Here is a 22,300-nt window from a genome sequence, read left to right on the forward strand (position 1 = left end):
CGTACACTGACGACACGCAGATCATGGTCTCCCTGACCCACTCTGTGACTGTCACCGCTTCTAACTTTAGGTCCTCTATGCAACTTGTTGCAGAGTGGATGATTTTCAACTCTCTAAAGTTGAACGGTGACAAAACAGAGGTCCTGGTCTTTGGTAAAGACCAGGACATATGGTCTGGTGCCTGGTGGCCTCCATCTTTAGGCAACTGCCCTATGCCCACTCAATCGGCGAGGAACGTTAGGGTCATTTTTGATACCCGGCTTTCCATGGAGGCCCAGGTTTACAAAACTGTGGCCACCTGTTGGGGTGTTATTAGGACTCTGAAGAGGATCCTTAACTATCTCCCCTTACAGGCACGCAAGCAGGTTGTGGTTGCCCTAGTTGGCTCAAGGCTTGACTACTGTAACTCCCTGTATGCCGGAGCCAACAAGGGCCTCCTACAGCGCTTACAGGTTGTACAGAATGCGGCGGCACGGTTTGTTCTGGCCTTGCCCTGGATGTCGTCTGTGACCATGGCAAGGAAGAGTCTTCATTGGCTCCCTATCATCTCGAGAGTATCCTTTAAACTTCTGTGCCTTACATATCGTGCTCTTACGGCTGGTCCTGCTGATGCTCTGGGATCTCGGCTTACTCTATATGTTCCGAGTAGGTGCCTACGCTCCTCGGAGCTTAATCATCTGGTAGTTCCTCGTTCCATGAGGGTTAGATGGGGGAGCAAGGCCTTTTCCATCTTGGCACCCCAAGTATGGAACTCACTTCCCTTTGAGATCAAGTCACAACCCTCATTGGATCTTTTTAGGAAGGCTCTGAAAACTTGGTTCTTTGTTAATGCATATCAGTAAGCTCCTTACATCCTTTGACTCAGCTAGATTAATGTTAGGCGCCTTGACGCCCATGGGGCTAAGTTGCGCATGTGTAAATCCCACTTCATTCATTCATTCCATCGAGTCACAACCAAAAAAGTTAACTTCTATGGCAGGACCGGAGGCTCAGATTAGGGTTTTCTTTCTCAGTTTATTTTGCTCCAGCAGCTTTACCAAAGTTATATAACAGCAAGAAAAACGACATTTCCCATGATGCAAGGAGACATTGTGAGAGAAAAAGGTCCAACAGCCATGAGCCAATCCTGCGCCAGGAACACCAATAACTTCCTTCGTGGGACGCTCTATACTCCTCTTTCTTCGCTGCTCCAACAGCATTCAGATAAGTGTTTTTGACCCTCTCTTCGTTTTGATATAAACGGGCTCTTTGCAGTGTTATTGTTCAGTTTTCTGCTTGTGTGCGCATTGCTGTAAAACAGGCTTGGCTAACGCGCCCAGTTCTGTTTTCTTTACAGGTTTCACGGCCGCAGGAGTGTTTCTCGCTCCTTCGTGGCTGCGTTTGTGTACAGAGGCTCACGGCGCAGCACTCCCGCTGCTAGGGGTCCGCGCGCCCGTCACTTTGCACGCTTGGAGTACGTTACCCCACCCCGCGAAGCCGGCAAGTCGTTTCCTCTGCTAACACTCAGAGAGGAGACTTGCTCAGCTGCACCCATCGCTTCTCGTGGGGGGGGGAAGATCTGATTAGTGCTGCTAGCGCTTGGGCATTAACCCCTTGGCTGCGGCGGTAATTCCACCGCAGCACTAGGGGGGAGGGGGGGCCGCGCGGCGCCATCATGCTCGCGACGGAACCACTCAGTCACGAGCCTCGGGCGCGCTGTGCTTGTGATGGAGTGGCTCCGTCATGGCCCCGCCCGCTCAATGGAACGCTCAGCGCAGGTGCGAAATCGCTACCGCGTAGGCGTGGCGGCCGGGCCGTGATGGAACCACTCCATCACAAGCACAGCGCGCCAGAGGCTGGTGACGGAGTGGTTCCGTCACCAGCACCCAACGGGTTAACTTACCGAGAGCCCCTGTCTGGAGCAAAACACCAGTAAAGCGGGTAGGACATTAATTCACATACAGGGACCGGCCCAGGCAGTTATACCCTCATTACCCAGTAGGGAGCAGTGGTCCCAGGGCTCAGTTCCCATATATTGCTACAGTCAATCATTTATTGAAGGGTTTTACTCCCTACCGTCAGCCCTATTGTGTGCATAATCATGCATGGCTCTAACTATGGCAGGTTATGATGAATATTATGTGGAGGAAGAGGAGGAAATCACCTATTTGCCCATCAAGGATCACTTCTGTCAGGTGATAGACCCCTTTATCCTCAAGGCGGTGTCTGAAGTGCGTGCGCCCCTGGAGAGGATACTTGAACAACTTCACGCTCAAGCCAGCAACCCCTCCCCCCGGCGAGGGAAGATTAGACTGGGTCTAAAAAGCCCCTACCGCCAGGTGAGCCCTCCACTAGCGCCCTAGACTCAAAACGGAAATGCCCTGAAGAGGATGGCATGGATTCAGACGCTTTTATGTGCCTAAAAAAGGCATTTATGGATGCTCAGCGCCCACAAAACCAGTAGAGGATCTGGCGGGACCCTCTGGCCTCCTGGTTGCTTCGTCTGCGGGTGATACAGATGAGTCCCACCAGACGTCTGATGGGGATGGCTAATAAAGTAGGCCCTGGCGCCCCGCAAAATGGGATCGATAAGCATATTACGATTATTCCACTCTTTTGTTTGTATAGGACTGAGAGAGTCTGGTCCTGACGGGGGAACATTCACAAGGTGCACCCTTTGGGTAAGCATTAGTTGAATGAATAGGGCATAACCTACAATTGCTTATGTTTGACGACAGTCTAAATGGCGTATCTCCTCTCTTATAGGGTCACCTACTATACCCTAGGTTGTCCCATTCATTGTCCTGATGAAGACTCGCATGGCCAAGGTATAATTAACCGGGAGGCCGCAAGACGAGTCGAAACGTCGACGCTGCTTTGTAAATACCTTGACCCTTATGTTTGATGTACAGACGTGCACAATCTAAGATTGATTCATTGAAAAACTGGACAATAATGAGTTCTCTTTAATGTCAGTGGTCAGGTTTACATAGGCTGGATGATTTGAAAATTCACCTGTGTGCTCAAAAGTATTTTTGAATTATTTCTTGTCATCACCTTTATTATTCTTTGTTTTTCTAAACACTTACTACTTTCTTGCACCCTTTCTCTATGTTGCACGCTCCAATTGGGGCAACCTCTGGTATTTGGAATGTGTTACTAATGTAAATACTACGATGAATTTTTGACCTGGAAATAATTGATTAAATCTTTACCAAGATAATATTGTCGTCGCTTTATGCCCTTATGGTTATGCGTAACACTTACATGAATGTACAGAGCATACTGAGGTAGATGCTCTTCAAATGTTTTATTTTATGAATTCATGCTGATCAATGTTTAACACAGCAATTTTAAAATTGCAAAGAAAATCTTTCTGCCTACCACTGAACACCTCCCAATGCCAGATTAGGTTGAAACTCGGGCTACAAAATCAGTTGCTAGCAAGACAGTTCACATTTGTCAAAACTAATATATAAAATGAAGTGCACTAATATCACCACATTAAGTCACTAAAACTGGCTTGAAATATCAAATCAACAACACCAACTAAAAAGAAATCAATGGTATGATTTACTATCAATCTCATTAAAAACCGTACCATTAGAAGAGCTGTGGGTTGAAACAATAAGCTGTAACCAAATAAAAAAACAAATTAAAATGGTAAGATGACAAGATTGCAAAAATGTTTCCTTCAGTGAAGATAAACATCTCTTAGGTAAACCCTCCCACACGTGGACTATCATCAATTAATACAAGCTGCTCAGACCCCAGAAATAAATGCATAAAACCTATGCGATTAGACCAAATCTAAAACTGCTGGAACACCAGTTTGGTAGGTTTCCAATGAAAGATAGAACTTTAAAATGGATGTACAACGATCCTAACCCATGTTGTAGATATTGCTACTATCGAAAATGTTATACTTATACCCCAATTTTAAACAGGAAAGAAGTTGTCTCAAACATTTTCTCTCACGATGAACTTTAGAACTTTAAGCTAAGCTGAGATTGCTTGCTTAGATGCACCCAATAGTAGGCAGAATTGCAGGTACAACACATTTTCTACTGCAGTTAACCAGAAAACATATTGGAAATCTAAACATAATAGATTTCAATAGATTTAAAATTGTATATACTGTTTGTTTTATTTTGCAAAATATGAACGTTTTATTCAGGTGCTTTTATAATATTGCAAAGATTTTTATGAAGCAAACAAATGATTTCTTCCTCAGTGAAGCTGCTGTTACACAGGCACAGTTTAGTATACCACCCTGGACTCCATGTTTGGGCAATTGTCTCCAATCTGATATTCTAATTGGCAAATCTCCAATCTAATATTTTAATTGGAAAATAGTTATGTTTTTTGTCCCGATCTTTAAAAGGGGAGTAGTGGAGACTCCAAATGCTACCACCAGATATCGCTTTTAGATTCATCTCCTAAGTTATTGGGGAGAATTATTCTGGATTCCTGGGTGGTCAAAACCAATGTGCTAACAGATTCCCAATATGGTTTTAGCAACTATATTGTTACGCACGAGCAATGCATAAAAACTTCATCTTTTAAACTCCAAATATACAGCAGCAAAGCAAGAACATTTATATCTCTGCTCTTCTGACCTAAGTAGTGCTTTTGGTTGTGTTACTCATACCATATTGTGGAAGACTTTGGTCGAAGTGGGCGCTCCAGTGGATTGGATATAATTTCTGTCACAGATCTATGCCTCACTAACCGCTCGCGTCAGTTTTGGGATAGAGGGAGAATGTACCCCACGTTTTAAAGTTACCCGAGGTATATGGCAAGGCTGCGTTCTAGCCCCTCTCCTGTTTTCCCTCTATATAAAAGGAACTGACAAGAAGCTACAAGAAATAGCCGCAGGTGCGCAAGAGTAGGTCTGCGTCCTACACCTCTGCTCCTCTAGGACGATGATGTGGTCTTATCTCGTACCGCAAATGGACTCCAACAGTTGATTAATGGTTTTGTTTAACTATATGGAGCAAAAGGATCTAAACCAGGGAAAACATTTGTTATGGTGTGTGAAGAGGAGAAGGTGAAGAAGAAATCTCACTATTTGAGGGGCCACAAACTGGAAGAGGTTTATAATTTTTCTTATCTTGGTGTACTGTTCCCAAGTTGCAGCCTCTGGGCAACGAAGATAGATTTCGCCAACCTTAAATTTAAAAGGACAATAGAGGTTCTGTTCAGATTTGCCACTTAAATTGGAAATAAATTAATACACGAGAAGCTGCAGCTGTATAGAAGTGCATTTCCAATGTCACATGGGCAATCCTCTGGGGTCTGGCGGGGGGACTCGATTCTGCAATAACAGTAATAATATTTTATGTGTAGACGTCTGGCAGTTCCTCGCTGTGTACCACCCTATATAATTCACAGTGAACTGGCAATAACTTCTCGATAACACCATAGATCAATCTGTAGGGTGGCACAACATTTGGAGCAAGGCTGGTACTACATTTATAAGGGATTGCCCTATTTTACTATTGTAAGATACCCTGGTTGGCATACGTTGACAGATAACATACTGAAAATATTACTATCGAATGTCCGGCTAGTGTCTTACAGTTCAGTAAAAAAGTACTTAAATGGATTTTTATTAACATACCTGATAGAGATAGAGAACTATGAGATGGAAAAACAAACAGTATCTTGATATACGGAAGGGTCATTAGCACAAGGTTCACCTATGCATCTAATAAAGGTCACTGATGTACAGAAGGGTTTGATTGGTACGGATCTGGCAGCCACTGGGGCCGTGTGGGCAGGGCCAGCCCGTGTGCCATCCCGGGGGGCCTTGATGGCCTTTTGGACTACAGGGCGGGCGGCGATGCAGTTTGCACGCGGGCTGCCCGCCCCGTTCAGATTTTGCAACCGGTGAGGTCTAGGGGCCGGGATTGTGGGCCTACCTAAAGCTGTGGATTCATTGGCCGGAGGGGAGTGACCCCAGCTGGCGTTGCATTAGGCAGGATAGCATCAAACCCTTGCCTTAAGATTTTGGGCGAGGCTAGAGCCGATGGGGAACCAGATTCAATGCTCAAGGCCAAACATTTAAGATCCTCCAACATAGGTGATCTAAACTCAGAGAGCGTGTTACCCTCAAACAGGGTATTATTGGGGGAATTGGGACAGGTGCCATTACAAGCATCAGGTGGAAAAGTATCATAGATTGTTGCTACTTCCGTAGCAACGAAGTCAGCAATCTTGTTACAATTCTCTATAGAGCTGGGAACAGGGCCACCGTTCGATCCAGTGAGGATAAGGATTTAAAAATAGAGAAGAGTTCTGTAGAGGAGTTTTCGGCCTGGTCTATTTTATCTGTATAGTATGCACCGCGAGTTTTCGTAATAAGAGCATGATATATTTTTAGCTCATTCTTATATACAGATTTATTAATGTTGGAAAAATCCTTGCTCCATTGGTGCTCCAAGCACTTACAGGAGTTTTTGGCTTTAATCAGGTTTTCATTAAACCATGGCGCAGAGTTAGTACCCCTCGGATTAGTGTTGGTTGTCGATGGGGCAATTGCATCCGACGCTTCTAAGATCCACTTTTCAACAGCCGAATTGGATGAGTTAATATCTCCCAGTTGGAGATGGGTCTGCTGGAAAGTTTGAGTGAAACTATCCAGGTACAACCTAGACCATTTCCTGCAAACGACTTTCTGGCGGGCCCTGGTGCGGGAGGTAGGGGGGTGGGAGGGGGCGGGGTCTGGCTAAAGGGGGCGGGGGGTGGAAAAGGCCACCGGATGGTGGTCCGACCAAGGGACTGCAATCGAGGTCCTAACTTCAATCTCAGGACAGTTGAAGATCATAGGGGCTAATATATGGCCAAACTAATGTGTGGGAAGATTGGTTTTCAGATTTAACTTCATGGTAGTTAGTTTCTGACATAAGGACTGCGCTTCCACGTACGTGTTGGAGTCTAAATATGGGTTAAGATCGCCTAAAAAAGAAATCAAATTGTTGTGGCGCAAAGCTTATTGAACCACATTTTCCACGAGGCTCATTATGAAGTGGGCCGCAGGACTAGGAGGCCGATGGATACAAAAAAACGGCTATTGCATAGTAGTCCACAGCAATACTGAAGGAGATTGCTTCACAGTTATCAATATTAGCTGTTTTAACAGCACATTTAAGGGAGAGCTTATGAATAATAGCTATCCCTTTGCCTCGCTTTATTGGGCGGTCATACCTTACAATCAATGCCATAATCTTGGGTAGAGCTTCTAGAATCTCAGGGGTTGAGAACTCATTCAGCCAAGTTTCAGTAAGAAACAAGGCATCCGATTGTCGACAAGACATTCATAGATTTCACATTTATGTTTACTTGGTGACCTGCAGTTGTTGAGTAGGAACTTAAGTTTAAGCTTACTAATAAATGATTTCTTAGGCAGAGTCTGATTGAACGAGCAGTGGGTGCCTAAGAGCTGGTTTGTCCCAACAGTTAATTTATGGCGGCAAGCTTACGGAGTCATCTGCGCTAGCTTCTTTAGTTGTTCAGCCGAGTATCTAAGAGGCTGACTGCTGGTGCAACTGGCAGGGGTTCTGGCCCCTGGCCCGGCACAGACGGGCTTGCCTTTGGCACGCCCGCTGAGCTTCCACATCCATAGAGAAATATACCACCTCCAGAGCCGTGGCCAAAACAAGCCAATCCCTAGGCAGCGGGGCATGAAGCGAGACTACTCACCACGCCCTGCACTCGGTGTCAGGTGAGATCGCAGGCAGAGTGCGAGATGCAGCAGGTAAAGTATCCATTCTGATGTTTCTTATCAATATTTCATGGATAGCCATCCCATTTTATACGTTTTCCTATTTTATGTATTGAAATCATTTTAGTGACTATTTGCAATTATGAAATCTATATTCTTGTGAGATCAAAATTTGCATCCTGTTTTCTTTTGTCTATAATGGATTTTAATAATTCAAATAAAGATTAATTTGATTGAATCAATAAGTGATATCCCATTCGATTGGTTCGTCCTTTGTCAAGCATCTGGAGTTTTCTGCAATGGTCTTGTATCCTGCGCAAGGGATGGCCTCATACGGGAGAAGATCACTTTCCATAATTCAGGGTAAGATACAGTGACCCGGGACTCAAATCTTGCCAACCTTTATCAAGATGTTGCATGTTATTCCTTACTACAACATTTCACTACAGATACCCTGCTTTCCTTTGATGTGCGAGTCCTGCATATATACCTGAAGGTCATTTAGGGGGCAAAAAAGATGTTCCGTTTAAAAACCAACATAATTATTGCAGCTCCTTTGTCAGTTAACCTTTCCTTCCGTTCAACATACAGTCAACAATGTCATATCCTTAACATTTCATTTAATAAAATACTACATTTACTTAGTTTGTCCCCAGAGAGGTTTTAAATTTTGTTCCCATTTGCAGTGTTTAGAAAGTCACTGTGCGTGTGTACTGGTAACCCGGTGAGTTATGATTTAAAACAATCTCAAAAACAAAAATGAAAACTGTGCGAGGATGATCACCATTAACACTAAATTTAACAGGTAATATAGCTTGTATGGTTGGTTGCCGATACTGTGAAACAAAAGAAATAATGTCTTTGTAGACCATACTTAATGACTAGACACCATTAAAGAATAGATTAGAGTTGCCCTTACGTTTGCGTTAATTAGGCTATATTAGCCATTCTGTAATTGTAAAGACACCCCTACAACGCCAATAACTTCATAACATGATTTTTGATTGCTGCACTAATCAATGTTTATTTAAAACATCTTTGAGATGCCTGGTCAGAGCTGATTGGGGTATTTTCTGAGCACTGTTAGGATCAGCAACTTTCTAAGGCAGAACCCTAGGTAAAAAAAAAAGTATACCAAGCCTAATTACGTTTCTATGCACCCAACAGCATAATAAGACTGACCGTTTACAGTTCATGTATCCACTCAATCGTAAACTTCCTTCTCAATTTGAAAACGCGACCGGGCACACGACAGATGTCACACATGCATTACCAGGCATCTGACGTCAGAAGGGGATGGACAGGGCACTAGAGAGTCAATTCCACCCAAGAGGAAAACAAATTCATAACTAAATAAACAACTAAATAAATTAAAAAAAGGACTAAAAGAAATAATTCTGAATCCAATATCTAGATAGCCGAATGATGTATAGAATGTGATTTCAGAATATTTTCACGTCAAAATCTGCTTGGTCACACAATAAATGTTGCATGTGCATTAGGCAGTGTATTCTTTTGGGGTGGGCTGACTGCCTTTGGTTCAGTTCAGCGCTATGATGCCTTCTTTGAGGTAAGCAGGGTCTACAAATCTAAACAGAAATCTGCTTCTAGTGATAGCTACCAGCCTATCATAAATTCAATCAGAGTAGAAGAGAATGCTGGCTTTAGGTAAGAAGTAGGCGGGCGTGAGATAAAGGTAATGTTAATGCCTCGAGGATTTGCGAAACATATCAATAAATGGAACAGTTGTGGGCAAAAGGTTCCTGCAAAAAAGTGTGGGGAACACTATAGTAAGAAACTATTTACTGAGCTGTAGTAATAGTTTTACAGATAGAAGCTGTTCTACATTCACATTTTGAGTTTTATAACAACATTTAGTGGTTGGGTTGATAATGTTCTTTAAAAAAATAAATAAATAAATAAGCAAGCACATTTTTACCTTTGTGCATGAACCATGGGGAAGGCTTGACTTACTAGGACAACGTTGACCATAACCTAATAATGCCCACGTATGTGATCATCTTCGGATCCCTTTTTCTGCTAGCAAACATTTTGGCTCATATCTGTGTTTGCTATTGTCATTAAAGAATTTGTGGTGTAAAGCAAACAAATAGAAGTTGTATAGCTTCCTAAACAGGAATGCTTCAATTTGATTTTATTTGCCAGTAAACTGCTGTTCACTTGCAACAAATCACTGCCCAATTACAGAACAACTTTGATAAGGCATGTAGGACAACCTAAAGATGGGTGCATTGTAATGTGTCTAAAATGTATATGCAACTCAAGCCCTCACTTGGATGGAAGCGTACATATAATTTATTTAAGTCAGTATTTAGGCACTTACAAGATAGTGAATCGTTTCACCAACTTCTATGCCCACCAGTATCCTCCCTACATACTCTACACATTTTACAATCAAAACGCACAGTGAATTCATTGACATCAGCCCTTGAACTTTTGTGACTGGAGGATTTAATAAACATATCAATAAATGTTAACAGTTGTGGGCAAGAGGTTCATGCCACAAAGAGCGGGGAATACTTGGAACAAGACTTACTTTTGACTTGTTTTTTGATACTTTTGGTGTTGTCCAGCCAATGCTGAAAGAAGCAAAATTAGAAATGGTTATTTCAACATGAGTAGGAACAAAGAAAATAAAGCAAGACCGTTTTTGAAGTATTGCACAGGTTACATTTCATATTTAGGAACCCAAATGTCATGCAAGACCACACTCTAAGTATTGAATCTTAACAGAAGTGTAAACCGCATTCCAGGTGCAAAAGCACTTACATTAGTTACTGCCAGACTTAGAAACTGTTTTATTATAATACTATATTAGTTGAGATAGACTATGGAACAAAGTGAAGTATTGACATGGCACACACCCCTGTGATCCAAGCCTATAAGCCACTGCCCTGGAATAGGTAAGCCACCGCACTATAACAGTGGTGAGGGTACAGGTGCATGAGCCTTGTGCCTCTACAGTGTCTAAACCAATTCTTAGGCATTGTAAGTGTAGTAATGCCATTAAGAGTATACGGTGCTGGGAGTTTGTCATTATGAACTCCACAGCATCATAATGGCATTAGTGAAAACTGGGAAGTTTGGTATCAAACTTCTCAGCACATTAAACATACACTGATGCCAGTGTGGGATTTAATGAAAAATGCATTTAGAGGGAATCTTAGAGATGCTCCCTGAAAAACGACCTAACTCTAGTGTCCTGGCTAGGTGGCTGCTCACCAGCTGCAACCACCAGACATGTTTCTGGACCGCTGGGTCGAAGACCTGCTGCTCACGGGGATCTGAAACAATGCACATCCTGGGACAAGTTTGCCAAGACTCCTACACCAGTCTTGGAAGGGTCCACAAAGAATACCGCCTTTCTGAGCTACCCCAGCCTTTTGGGCTTCCAGCAACTGACCCCCCCCACCAGTTCTGACCCCCACTTTGGGTGTGATAATCAGCGGGAAAACAAAGTGAGGAAGGGAAGTGTGCCCACTTTGCCAACCCCACCCCTCAGGAGGGGGAGTTGAGGTGAAGTACAACTCTCGGTCCCTGCAATCTTGCAGATGGGGGGACACAGCCAACCATAGAGAGGCATATGCTCACCTCCCACTGGAGGGAGGCATAACAGGGGGGGTGTACCCAATGCAAGGAAGGGACCCATTGGTCCAACCCTGTACCTACCTGTAACACCCCTAAATGTAGTATTCCGGGGTACCCCTGAACCTTGCCTCCTCAGACACGAACAAACCAGGAGAGAGAAGAAGGAGCGAAGAAGCCATGCTGAACTAAGGGGAGGACGCCCACTGACTTGGCTCCAGGCCTACCGGCCTGTCCCTACCTCGTATTTTTTTTATTTTAAAAGTTTTGTATGGAGCTAGCTAGAGCCGTAGGTATCAGAGCGCTTCACATACACATTGTGAAAAACAGAAGGGCCTTGCATTACCCAGAAGGCTGACAGTCAGTAAGCAAACCACGGATAAAGAATACAACATGAACAATAAATAACTGTGCAAAAAACAAGGTGATTAGCATAGTCCGTTCACCAACAATCCTTGAATGGGAGTCAATTCGGAATATTGAGTTCTATGTTAGTTTACGGAAAGTATTTGTTAAGGGGATGGAGTTTGAGGTCCCTTTTGAAACAGAAGGAGGGGTTGCATCTGAGGACTCCAGGGATAGTGTTCCATTTCCTGGGAGCGTTGCCAGAAAACGATCGGAATTGGGTGGTTTTCTTTTTCATTTTTGGTGGAATGAGAAGGAGTGAGTTGGAGCTTCTCAGGGTTCTGGTTTGACCTGCTCTTACCAGTTTGTTGTTCAGGTAGTTGGGGGCCGGAGAGTGGAGGTTTTTGTGCGTGACGCAGGCCAGTTTGTAAATACATCTCCCTTCCATGGGAAGCCATTTGAGGGAGTTGAGAGCTGGAGTGATGTGATCAAATCTTTTTACTCCGGATACAAGACGAGCGGCCATGTTCAGCACTGCCCTTAGACGGGCTAGGTGAGCTTTTGGAGTCCCTGTAAGGATGGTGTTCCCATAGTCTATTTTAGAGAGAACCAGGGATTGAACTACTGTCTTGAGGTGCTCATGGGGCAGAAAAGGTTTCAATTTCTTGAGGTGTTTTAGAGAAAAAAAGAGCACTTTTTGCAGATTTTTTTATGTGGGCCTCCATTGATAGGTTCTTGTCAACGGTGATGCCTAGAGACTTAACGAGTCGGATAGAACGAGGGGGCAGTTTAGAGCAACCAGATTCTTGAGCCACTCTTGGATAGGACGATGGTTGCTATTTGGAGAGAATAGGATCAGTTCCGTTTTATCTGGGTTGAGCTTTAAGTGGTTGACTTTGAACCAAGTTCGGATCTCCGTTAGAGTGGTATTGAGGTGTTGGATGTCATCGGGGGACTTGATTTTGAAATAGATTTGGGTGTCATCCGCGTAAAGGTGGTAACTCACTCCAGCTTTTTTCAAGATGATTGTGAGGGGCTCCATGAAGAGATTGAAGAGGGACGGGGAGAGGATCGAGCCTTGTGGTACCCCAAGTGTGACCTTTGTTGGCTTTGAGAGACAGGAGTTGATTTTAATTTGTTGCGAGCGATGCTGGAGGAAAGAGGTGAACCATTTGAGTACAGTGCCATTTATGCCGGAGCACTTTGACAAGGTCTCCAGAAGAGCTGGATGATTAACCGTGTCTAATGCAGCAGATAGGTCAATAAGGATGAGCAGGCAGGCATCACCATCGTCTAAGGCTTTGCAAATGTCGTCCGAGACGTTGAGTATGGCTGTTTCAGTGCTACAACCTTTCCTGAATCCCGATTGAAAGGTGTCGAGGAGGCTGTACTCAATGTGTTTGAGTTGGTGGAGAACACATGACTCCAATGTTTTTGCAAGGAATGGGAGGTTTGAGATAGGTCTGAGGTTGTTAAGATCCTTCGGGTCGGCTCCTGGTTTCTTGAAAATGGGCGTGATTTGACCTAGTTGAAGGGAGTCTGGGACACAGCCTGAGGTGAGAGATGCGTTGATTATTTTTGTCCAGAAAGGGGAAATGGTGTGGTTGAGTTCTTTTATGATTGTGGAAGGGAGGGGGTCCATGGTGTGGGAGGAAGGTTTAAGATGAGAAATTATCTTGAAGACCTCGTTTTCCGCCATTAGCTCAAAGTTGGACCAGTGTGCATTGTTTTTTAGCTGGAGGCCGTTCTGATTGTCCTTATACAGCACACTTTGTGTGGTCAGGGGAAGTAGAAGGGGGCAGGTTATGAGGGAAGGAGTGTTTGCGGTTTGTATGAAAGATTGATCAATTTTAGAGACTTTATTAGTGAAGAAGGTGGCAATTTCTTCACATCGCTCATTTGTGGCTTCGATATCTTGAGGGGGTGCCGTTAGTTTGGCTTTTGACAATGCTGAAGTTCTCCTGGTCTGTTTTTCGCCAGATCTAGTTGGCTGCAGAAAAAGGACGCCTTTTCACTGAAAATGTGTTTTTTGTATGCCTGCTGAGCAGATCTAAGTTGTTTTAGGTGTAAGGTCGAGGGGTTAAGCCTCCAAGCCTTTTCCGTTTGTCTGCGTGGACGCCGTTCTTCGTTTAGCTCCACGTAGAACCAGGGTTTCGATTTGTTTTGCCTCTGTTGGAGTGGAGCTACTTGGTCTAAAACCTCTGTCATTTTAGAGTTAAAGTGTGTAGTGAGGTCATCAGCTGTCCATGATGAGGGATGGAGTTGAAGATGGGGATGAATCATGGAATCAAGTTTGGATAAAGGGACTTTTTTGATGTTTCTGGTCAAGAGTTTAGGTTTGACGTCACAAATAGGTTGGTGGCTGACTGGTGTGTCAATCCTGAACAGAATGAGGTGGTGGTCGGACCAGTCAATGAGAGAAATTGCTCTCAGAGAGACTAGTTCGTTGTTGGTAATGATCGCATCTAGTGTTGCACCTTTGATGTGAGTTGGGTTATTGCAGAGTTGTTTGAGGTTATGTATTTCCAGAAGGTTGGATAGGTTCAGGACAGTAGTCTTTTGGGTCGTTCCAGTGGATATTGAGGTCACCCAGGAACACGTCTTTGGTATCTGTCAAGGAGAACCGTGTTATTAGATCTGTTAGTTCTTCGGGGAAAAGAGTACGTTCTCCAGGCGGATGGTAGATGGTGTGGAATTTGATGGAGGAGGTGCCCTAAGTGGCGAGTTCGACACCCAGGTATTCAAACGATAGGTATTCTGCAGGTTTGAGATTAGTAATCTGTATTCCAGCTTTGTGGATGATGACTAGTCCGCCACCCCCCGGTTTGATCAGCCTGTCTTGTCTGATTATGTTGTTCCCTGTGGGGGTGAGAATGTCAAGGATGGGGGTAGAGTAGACATTGAGCCAGGATTCAGTGACGAAAGCAATGTCAATTTCTTCAGCCAGAGGAGCTTCAGCAATGTCAGAAGCGTGTTGTACTGCTGATCTGCAGTTTAGGAGCATACAAGAGAGAGGGCGGGGAACTTCGAAGATGGGGGGAGTTAGGTGGATAGAGGTGTATTGAGCAGTCGGTGGAGGCGATTGGACAGTATTAGGGATTCTGTTAGTGCCAGTAATACCAAGTTCAAGTTCAAGTTCAGGCATTTATAAAGCGCACTACTCACCCAGAGGGTCTCAAGGCGCTAGGGGGAGGGGATCACTGTTTATCGAATAGCCAAGTTTTCAGTTCTTTTCTGAAGGAGGTGTGATTCTGAGTAAGGCGGAGGTGGGTGGGGAGTGAGTTCCAGGTCTTGGCAGCCAGGAAGGAGAAGGATCTGCCACCCATGGTGGTTTTTCGGATGCGCGGGACTGCGGCGAGGGCTTGATTGAATGATCTTAGTTGGCGGGTGGGATAGTAGAAGGACAGTCGGGTGTTGAGGCATTCGGGTCCTAGATTATAAAGGGCCTTGTGTGCGTGGGTAAGAAGGCGGAAGGTGATTCTTTTGTTGACGGGAAGCCAGTGGAGGTTTTTTAAGTGACCGGTGATGTGTTCTTGGCGTGGGATGTCTAATATGAGTCTCGCTGATGCGTTTTGAATGCGCTGGAGCTTTTTCTGCAGTTTTGTTGTAATTCCGGCGTAGAGTGTGTTGCCATAGTCCAGTCGACTTGTGACCAGTGCATGGGTGACAGTCTTTCTTGTTTCGAGGGGGATCCAGCGGAAGATCTTTTTGAGAATGCGAAGGACGTTGAAGCAGGAGGACGATACAGCGTTGACTTGTCTGGACATTGAGAGAGAGGAGTCTAGGATGAAGCCAAGGTTACGTGCATGGTCTGTGGGTGTGGGCGCTGATCCCAAAGCGGAAGGCCACCAGGAGTCGTCCCAAGCTGAGGGGGAGGATCCAAGGATGAGCACCTCCGTTTTGTCTGAGTTGAGTTTTAAGCGGCTCTGTTTCATCCATTCGGCTACTTCTTTCATACCTTCGTGAAGGTTGTTTTTGGCGGTGTTGGGGTCTTTGGTGAGGGAAAGGGTTAGCTGGGTGTCGTCGGCGTAGGAGATGATGTTGAGGTTGTGTTGACGTGCGATGGAGGCGAGGGGACTCATGTAGACGTTGAAGAGGGTGGGACTGAGTGAGGAGCCTTGAGGTACGCCGCAGATGACTTCGGTGGACTCGGAGTAGAAAGGGGAGAGTCGGACTCTCTGGGTTCTTCCGGCTAGGAACGAGATGATCCAGTCCAAGGCTTTTCCTTGTATGCCGATGTTGCTGAGGCGTTGTATGAGGGTGTTGTGACAGACAGTGTCGAAGGCGGCGGAGAGGTCGAGTAGAATGAGGGCCACTGTTTCACCGTTGTCCAGGAGTGCTCGGATGTCGTCGGTCGCCGCAATGAGGGCGGTTTCGGTGCTGTGTTTGGCTCGGAAGCCGTTTTGTGAGGGATCCAGGGAGTTGTTGGATTCGAGGAAGGCTGAGAGTTGACTGTTGACGGCTTTCTCGATGACTTTGGCCGGGAAAGGGAGGAGGGAAATGGGTCGGTAGTTTTTCAGTTCTGAGGGGTCTGCTGTTGGTTTTTTCAGAAGGGCGCTGAGTTCGGCGTGTTTCCATATTTCTGGAAAGGAGGCGGAGTTGAAGGAGCAGTTGATGACATCGCGGAGTTGGGGGGCGATGATGGAGTCAGCTTTGTTGAAGATGTAGTGGGGACAGGGGTCCGAGGGTGAGCCAGAGTGGATTGAGTTCATGAGGCGAATGGTATCTTCAATGGTGATTGGGTTCCAGGACTTGAGGTAGTTAGTTGGAGGGGTGGGAACAGAAGGGGGTGGGGTGAGTTGGTCATTGGGAGTATTCGTGAAGCTGTTGTGGATGTTGGCGATTTTGTTGTAGAAGAAGGAGGATAGCGCATCGCAGAGGTCTTGGGAGTTAGTGATGTCGTTGGATGCTGCGGGAGGGTTGGTGAATTCTTTGACGATATTGAAGAGTTCCTTGCTGTTATGAGAGTTGTTGTTGAGACGTTCCTTAAATGCTGATTTCTTGGCTGATCGAATCAGTTGGTGGTGTTTGCGGGTGGCTGTCTTGAGGGAGGCCATGTTGTCTGAGGTTGGTTCTTTTCTCCAATTCTTCTCCAGGGTGCGGCATGTCTTCTTGGACTTTTTAAGGTCGTCATTGAACCAGGGAGCCCCTTTGCTGAATGATTTCAACTGGTGTTTTTTCAGGGGTGCTAGTTCGTCGGCACTGTTGGTGATCCAATGCCTGAGGTTTGTGGCCGCTTGGTCTGGGTCCGTTGTTAGGGTGGGAGTGTTTTGGCTGAGTGATGTGAGGAGTTGGTCGGTGGTGATTTTTTTCCATTTTCTTCGGGGAATGGGTTGTGGGCGGTTGTGGGTCAGGGTTGTTTTGTAGCTGAAGTGAACGCAGCTGTGATCCGTCCAGTGGAGAGCTGTAGTGTAATCGAAGGAGATGTGCTTGCTGGAGGTGAAGATAGGGTCGAGTGCGTGTCCGGCTGTGTGAGTGGGGGTGTCGACAAGTTGTTTGAGTCCGAGATTGGACAGGTTGTCCAGAAGGGTGGTGGTATTGTTGTCGAGAATGTTGTCAAGGTGGTAGTTGAGGTCTCCTAGGAGAATGTAGTTCTCGGATGCGAGGGCGTGCGGGCTGATGAAGTCAGTGATGTCGTCACTAAATTGAGATCGGGTGCCTGGGGGCCTGTAAATGAGGGTTCCTCTGAGTGTGGTCCTGGGGTCGGTGTGGATCTGGAAGTGGAGGTGTTCGGCGGTTGCAAGATTGTCGTCAGAGCTGGTTGTAATTTTGATGGTGTTTCTATGGACGATGGCTATGCCTCCTCCAGTTTTGTTAATGGTGCGGTCTTTTCGAATGATCTTGTATGTGTCCGGTATGGCTATGGCGATGTCGGGGGCCGAAGATGTATTCATCCATGTTTCAGTGAGGAAGGCGATGTCAGGAGATGTAGAGTCGATTAGGTCCCAGAGTTCGGTTGCGTGTCTGTGGACCGAGCGGGTGTTCAGTAGGATGCATTTCAAGTCGTTGGGTTCGGAGCTGTGTGTGGAGGAAGTGTGTTTGGTGAGGGTCCTGACGCAGTTGAACTTACAGGAGAGGCAGGAGAATGGGCCGTGGGTACGTCCTGGGGTAGCTTGGCAGCAGAGTGGGGTGCGTCCGGGGTTGAGGGCGAGGAGAGTAGCGGCATCGTATGTGACTCTAGAGGGTTGGGAGCGGCGGGGACCAGGGGGTCTGGCGCTGGGTGCGGTCCAGGCGCGGACGGGCGTAGACGGGCTTACCTTTGGCGCACCTTCGGCGCGGCCGCAGCGCGTGGACGCTGCGCGTAAATGCATCTGTCATATGTGGATAGTGGAAGGGGAGGGGCGAGGGAGGGTCAGCTGTGAAGGCGGGAGCGGGACGGAGACTCAGGCAGGGCGAGACAACAACAACATCAGCAGCAAAATGGCCGGCAGCGTGGGACGGACGGAGAAGCAGCCAAAGTAAAGCAAAGTGTGTAGAAGGCACTTAAATTAAGTCAGTCAAGGCAACACAAAGCGATGGCACAATAATATCAGCAGCCACTTAGTAGGAGAGGTGGTTCTGCGCTGTGAGGCACACTGAACAAACAAGTACAGAGAAAACGATCCTGCAGTGTAAGTGGACCAAATTAATAACAGCGATCTTGGCAATCAAATTGGTCTTGCAGTGCGAGGTGCTTTACACAAAATGCGGCGATGCATGCAGCAATGTGGTTCTTCAGAGCGGGATATTTAAAATTACTCGCGGCGGTTTTATCAAAATAAAGCGCTTCTACAGTGCGAGATAGTTATATTAAATGCAGCGCTGTGCGCAATTAAGCGATAATGGCGGTGAGTGTAGGCAGCTGGGGAGAGCAACGATACCAGTCTGTTAGAGGAGGCAGGTCGGGGAGCAGCGTGGAGGAGCGGCCGTGTCTGTTGTAAGCAGGACGGTCACGGCCAGGGATGTGGAAAGGGGCAGACTTCTGTTTGGAAGCGAGGTAAGAGTCATTGATCTCATCTGGTTTCGGTCCCAAAAAGGGCTGGCTATCTCAGTTGGGACTAAGTGTCTGACTCGCTGCTGGAGTGGGGGGGTCGAGGGGTGCTCTGGGGGGGTCGGGAGGGGTGTATTGAGTGGAGCCATGGGAGGTGTATTGAGTGGGGTAGGGGCAGAAGTGCCCAGGGGGAGGGGGCACGGTGGCTTGGCTCTGTTGAGGAGGTTTTGCTGTAAGTGAAGGAAATCAGCAGTAAGGGAATTAATTTTCATCTACATTCTGTTCAGTTGCTGTGTTATTGAACTAAAAAAGTTTGGGGTTTTAGGCAGGGGTTTAGACTTACTTGGGTCTAAGGAGGGAGATTTAACAGGGGACAGGGATAGGATGGAGTCCCTGGGATTAGGAGAGGTTGTACACAGGGAGCCGGATTAGTCCTGTTCCCATTCGAGGAGTTCAGAGGAGGAGAAGTGGGACTAGAGTCCAGGTGAGAAGAGGGAGACATTCTAGGATGGGTGTCTGAGTTCTGGGTCATGTCAGAGAGATTAGCGGTGGAGGTAGGTTGAGTATGAGGGAGTGCAGCAGTGGAATGGGAGTGTGCAGAGGAAGGAGGGGGGAGAGAGGCCATAGGATTGGAACAGACGTTAGACCCAGGGGGAGTCAGGGTCAGGGGAACAGGGACTGTGTAGGGGGTCGGGGAAGATTGTGAGGGAGGGTTCAGATTATATGGGGTGGGGAGGGGAGTGTGAGGGGATTTCAGTCGCAGGAGGCTAAGGTTAGAGACCAAACTATCAAGATAGGCCTTGTGGGGATTGTTAGTTGAGAGTTTGTCGTTCCTGGTGTGCTCAGTTGATGTGATCGTGGTGGGTGATTGGAGACGGAGAGTAATGATAGGGGTAGTGTGATTGTAGTGAGTGATGGAGGATGTCCATGAGTTGAGGAGAGGGTCTTCAGGGCAGGGAGATTGGATCAGTTCCACGTTATTAGTGAGGTTGGAGAGGGATGGGGGAGATAGGGTTTGAGGGCTCAGTTGAGTAAACGAGGAGAGAAGTGTGGGGAAGTGGCGGTCAAAAGTGCTGAGGTGCGGGTCGGTTGCTTGAATGAGAATGGTTCCAGTTCTGTAGATGGAAATGGTGAGTTCCCCTTTGAAGGTCGGGGATATGGTAGTGGAGATTTTTTCACCATAGGGAATGATTACTGACTTGGCGACTTGAAGGTGAAGAGAGAAGGTGTTTTTCCATTTAGCCGGGCGATTGGTGTAAAAAATGCAGTTAGTTTTCGTGCTGCCGTTAGACGCAGAGTAGTAGTTATCTACAATGAGTGTTTCCGTGTGTTGTTTTAGAGCACTGTGTTTGAAGTTCTTTTTAGCATTACTGGTCATTTTGTTAGGGTAGTTGATGGACCAGGAGTTGGGTCCATAACGCACGAGTGTAGAGTTTCGGGTGGGGTTAGGCAGGCGCATGACTGAAAGGTAGAAAAGTCGAGATGTAGTTGGTAAAAACCTAATTAGCATAAAAACACATCTATAAGCATAAATCAAGGTGCATAAAACATACTACAAACATTACATTTCCTAGCACCTATAAGAAGCACTCTAGGGCTTTGCACCCTACAAATGTAATAGTCCCCTGGGTTGACTGGCCATCTCTAAGGGGCTCAAATGCCTAAGTCAGGGCGCGCAGCCAATGCAGCGACAGTCACGGGTGCACACTTGGCATAAGCCTAAACGTGGCAGCTGCCCACTACATGCTGTGCAGCTGGGCATCTTCAATGAAGGGCCTAAACATTGCAGCTGGCACTAAGTGCTGCGCAGTTGTGCAGGCCAAGGTAAGGGCGAAGGAGTGCGTCTCACTCCTAGATTAAGTCCATGTCCCCTAAAAGTGAAGAACCTAAACGGTGCAGCTGCCCACTACTTGCTGGGCAGCTGTGGAATAGGGAAAAAATGTGGCATGGGCTCTCAGAGGCCCTTTAAACAAATTGCGTCCAAGGTTGGAGTCATCTGGCTCTAAAATTAAACAGGGTGGGGCCAGCCTTAACACCTTCATTACTTCCTGCTTTCAGATATTTGCTGGTGGCTTAAAGTCTGTCCGGTTATTATAAAAACAGGTATCTTGCACTCGCTAAAATCAGTCGAGCTGAGTCCTAACCAATGAGTTCCTGGTTTCTTTATCTAAACCTGTTCCTTTAGCTTACAAGGGCTGATTTCAGATACTAGATTAGTCTCATATCTGAAAGGTGTATGAAATAAAGTTAACCAATCTAAGATGGCGGCTGTGATAGCTCCAAGCTAGGAAGTAGTTCTATGACTCTTTCACTGCGTCAGACTTCGATGGGAGGTAGTCCTCTGTCACTTTCCATGACTTGCAGGGCATAGAGGGCAAGGAAGGGAGGAACCCCTCTTCAGTTTCAGTCGTAAGTGGGCAGCATGGATGCTAAACAACAGCATCAGATCAAAGCAAACAAAATGGGCGACATCAGTGATAACAGTTTCAAACTGCCCATCAGAATCACCACTCCAGTCAGGTTAGATTGTCAGACTCCACCCGACATTCAGATCTGGAATCGCAGATAGTTAACATCTTCCACTTCCTTCATTGCGCGTAGGCGATTTCAGCCGGTGATTGGGCTCCGCCACATCAACGGAGGCACCATCACTTTCGCCTCAGTGCTGTGATATGATTTTTATGCGGCAAAGGCAGCTTGAGTAATATGAATAGCACCATATGTCCCCAATAACGTACGGCACTCTCAGCACGTGCATTCACTCCCCAGTAGTCACCCGTGGGAGCAGTCAAGACTTCACACAACTCCCTAGGGGCTCGGGTTACTCTCCGCACATCTGGCTTTTCATAGCATCGGGCGGAGGGGGGTGCTCTCCCCGTTATGCCTATGGATCAACGCTACCATAAGGGGAGATTCGAGCGCATTGACCAGCATGGGAGAGACTTACCCTACGGCTGACTCGGCATCCGCTCCTGCCGAGCTCCAGCTCCAATCCCCTCACAAGTCGGAAGCGGTCCACAGGAGTACTGACATCCCCGACGGTCATCATGTATGTTCTACGACCAAAACTTTTCTTTGTATGAAGATCGTCACGTTGGATAAGTAGTTCTGTATTCAGGTGTGTCGACTAAGGAAGGATGGCGGGCATACACTGGGATGTTCACAAAAATGTGATCCCTAGCCCCGAAGCTTCTATAGCAAGCTCCCACTCGGCGGCTCCCAAGTCTACCCCGTGGGGGGGGGGTTCACACCTCTCATGGGCCTCGCAGCACAATCTCTTGGGCCTCCCAGCACTCGTGTAGGTCTACTCCAGCGAACTCCGGGTGTGTCCTGCTGACAGCAGGCCCAAAGAACGCAGAGGACCTGCCCTGCCTTCCCAAACCAAGACTTTGTCTCCCGTGAGAACTGGATTTGCTCACCCACAGATTCTAGCTCCAGCCAAATCCAAGAGTCTGCACCACTCTGCACCAGATGCCCACAGCCCGAGTTAGAGTGGCCCAACACCACGAGGCGGTCTCCCCAGCGATCCTAAGAAGAGATCTGGTGATCTCGGACCTGCCTCGAATCTCCAATCAACGCCTGCAGCCCCTTTTTCTGGAGGATCTCCCTCCCAAACGCGATCGCAGCTGGTAATAAAAAAAACTAAGTCTAAAGACACCCTGCACCCAAAGTAC

General features: G+C 46.6%; 1 protein-coding gene across 2 annotated transcripts in view; it reads right to left on the reverse strand.

Annotated features, from left to right (window-relative positions):
- Window positions 1-22,300, reverse strand: part of EPB41L5 (erythrocyte membrane protein band 4.1 like 5) — a 1,262,314-nt gene that overhangs the window by 822,053 nt on the left and 417,961 nt on the right. For both annotated transcript variants that reach the window (XM_078682077.1, XM_078682078.1), the window contains exon 4: window positions 10,263-10,305. In XM_078682077.1, the coding sequence (XP_078538203.1) occupies window positions 10,263-10,305 (43 nt within the window). The remainder of the gene's footprint in view (window positions 1-10,262; window positions 10,306-22,300) is intronic.

The sequence above is a fragment of the Lissotriton helveticus genome, chromosome 3_1, assembly GCF_964261635.1.
Source record: "Lissotriton helveticus chromosome 3_1, aLisHel1.1, whole genome shotgun sequence".
In the NCBI taxonomy this organism is placed as follows: domain Eukaryota; kingdom Metazoa; phylum Chordata; class Amphibia; order Caudata; family Salamandridae; genus Lissotriton; species Lissotriton helveticus.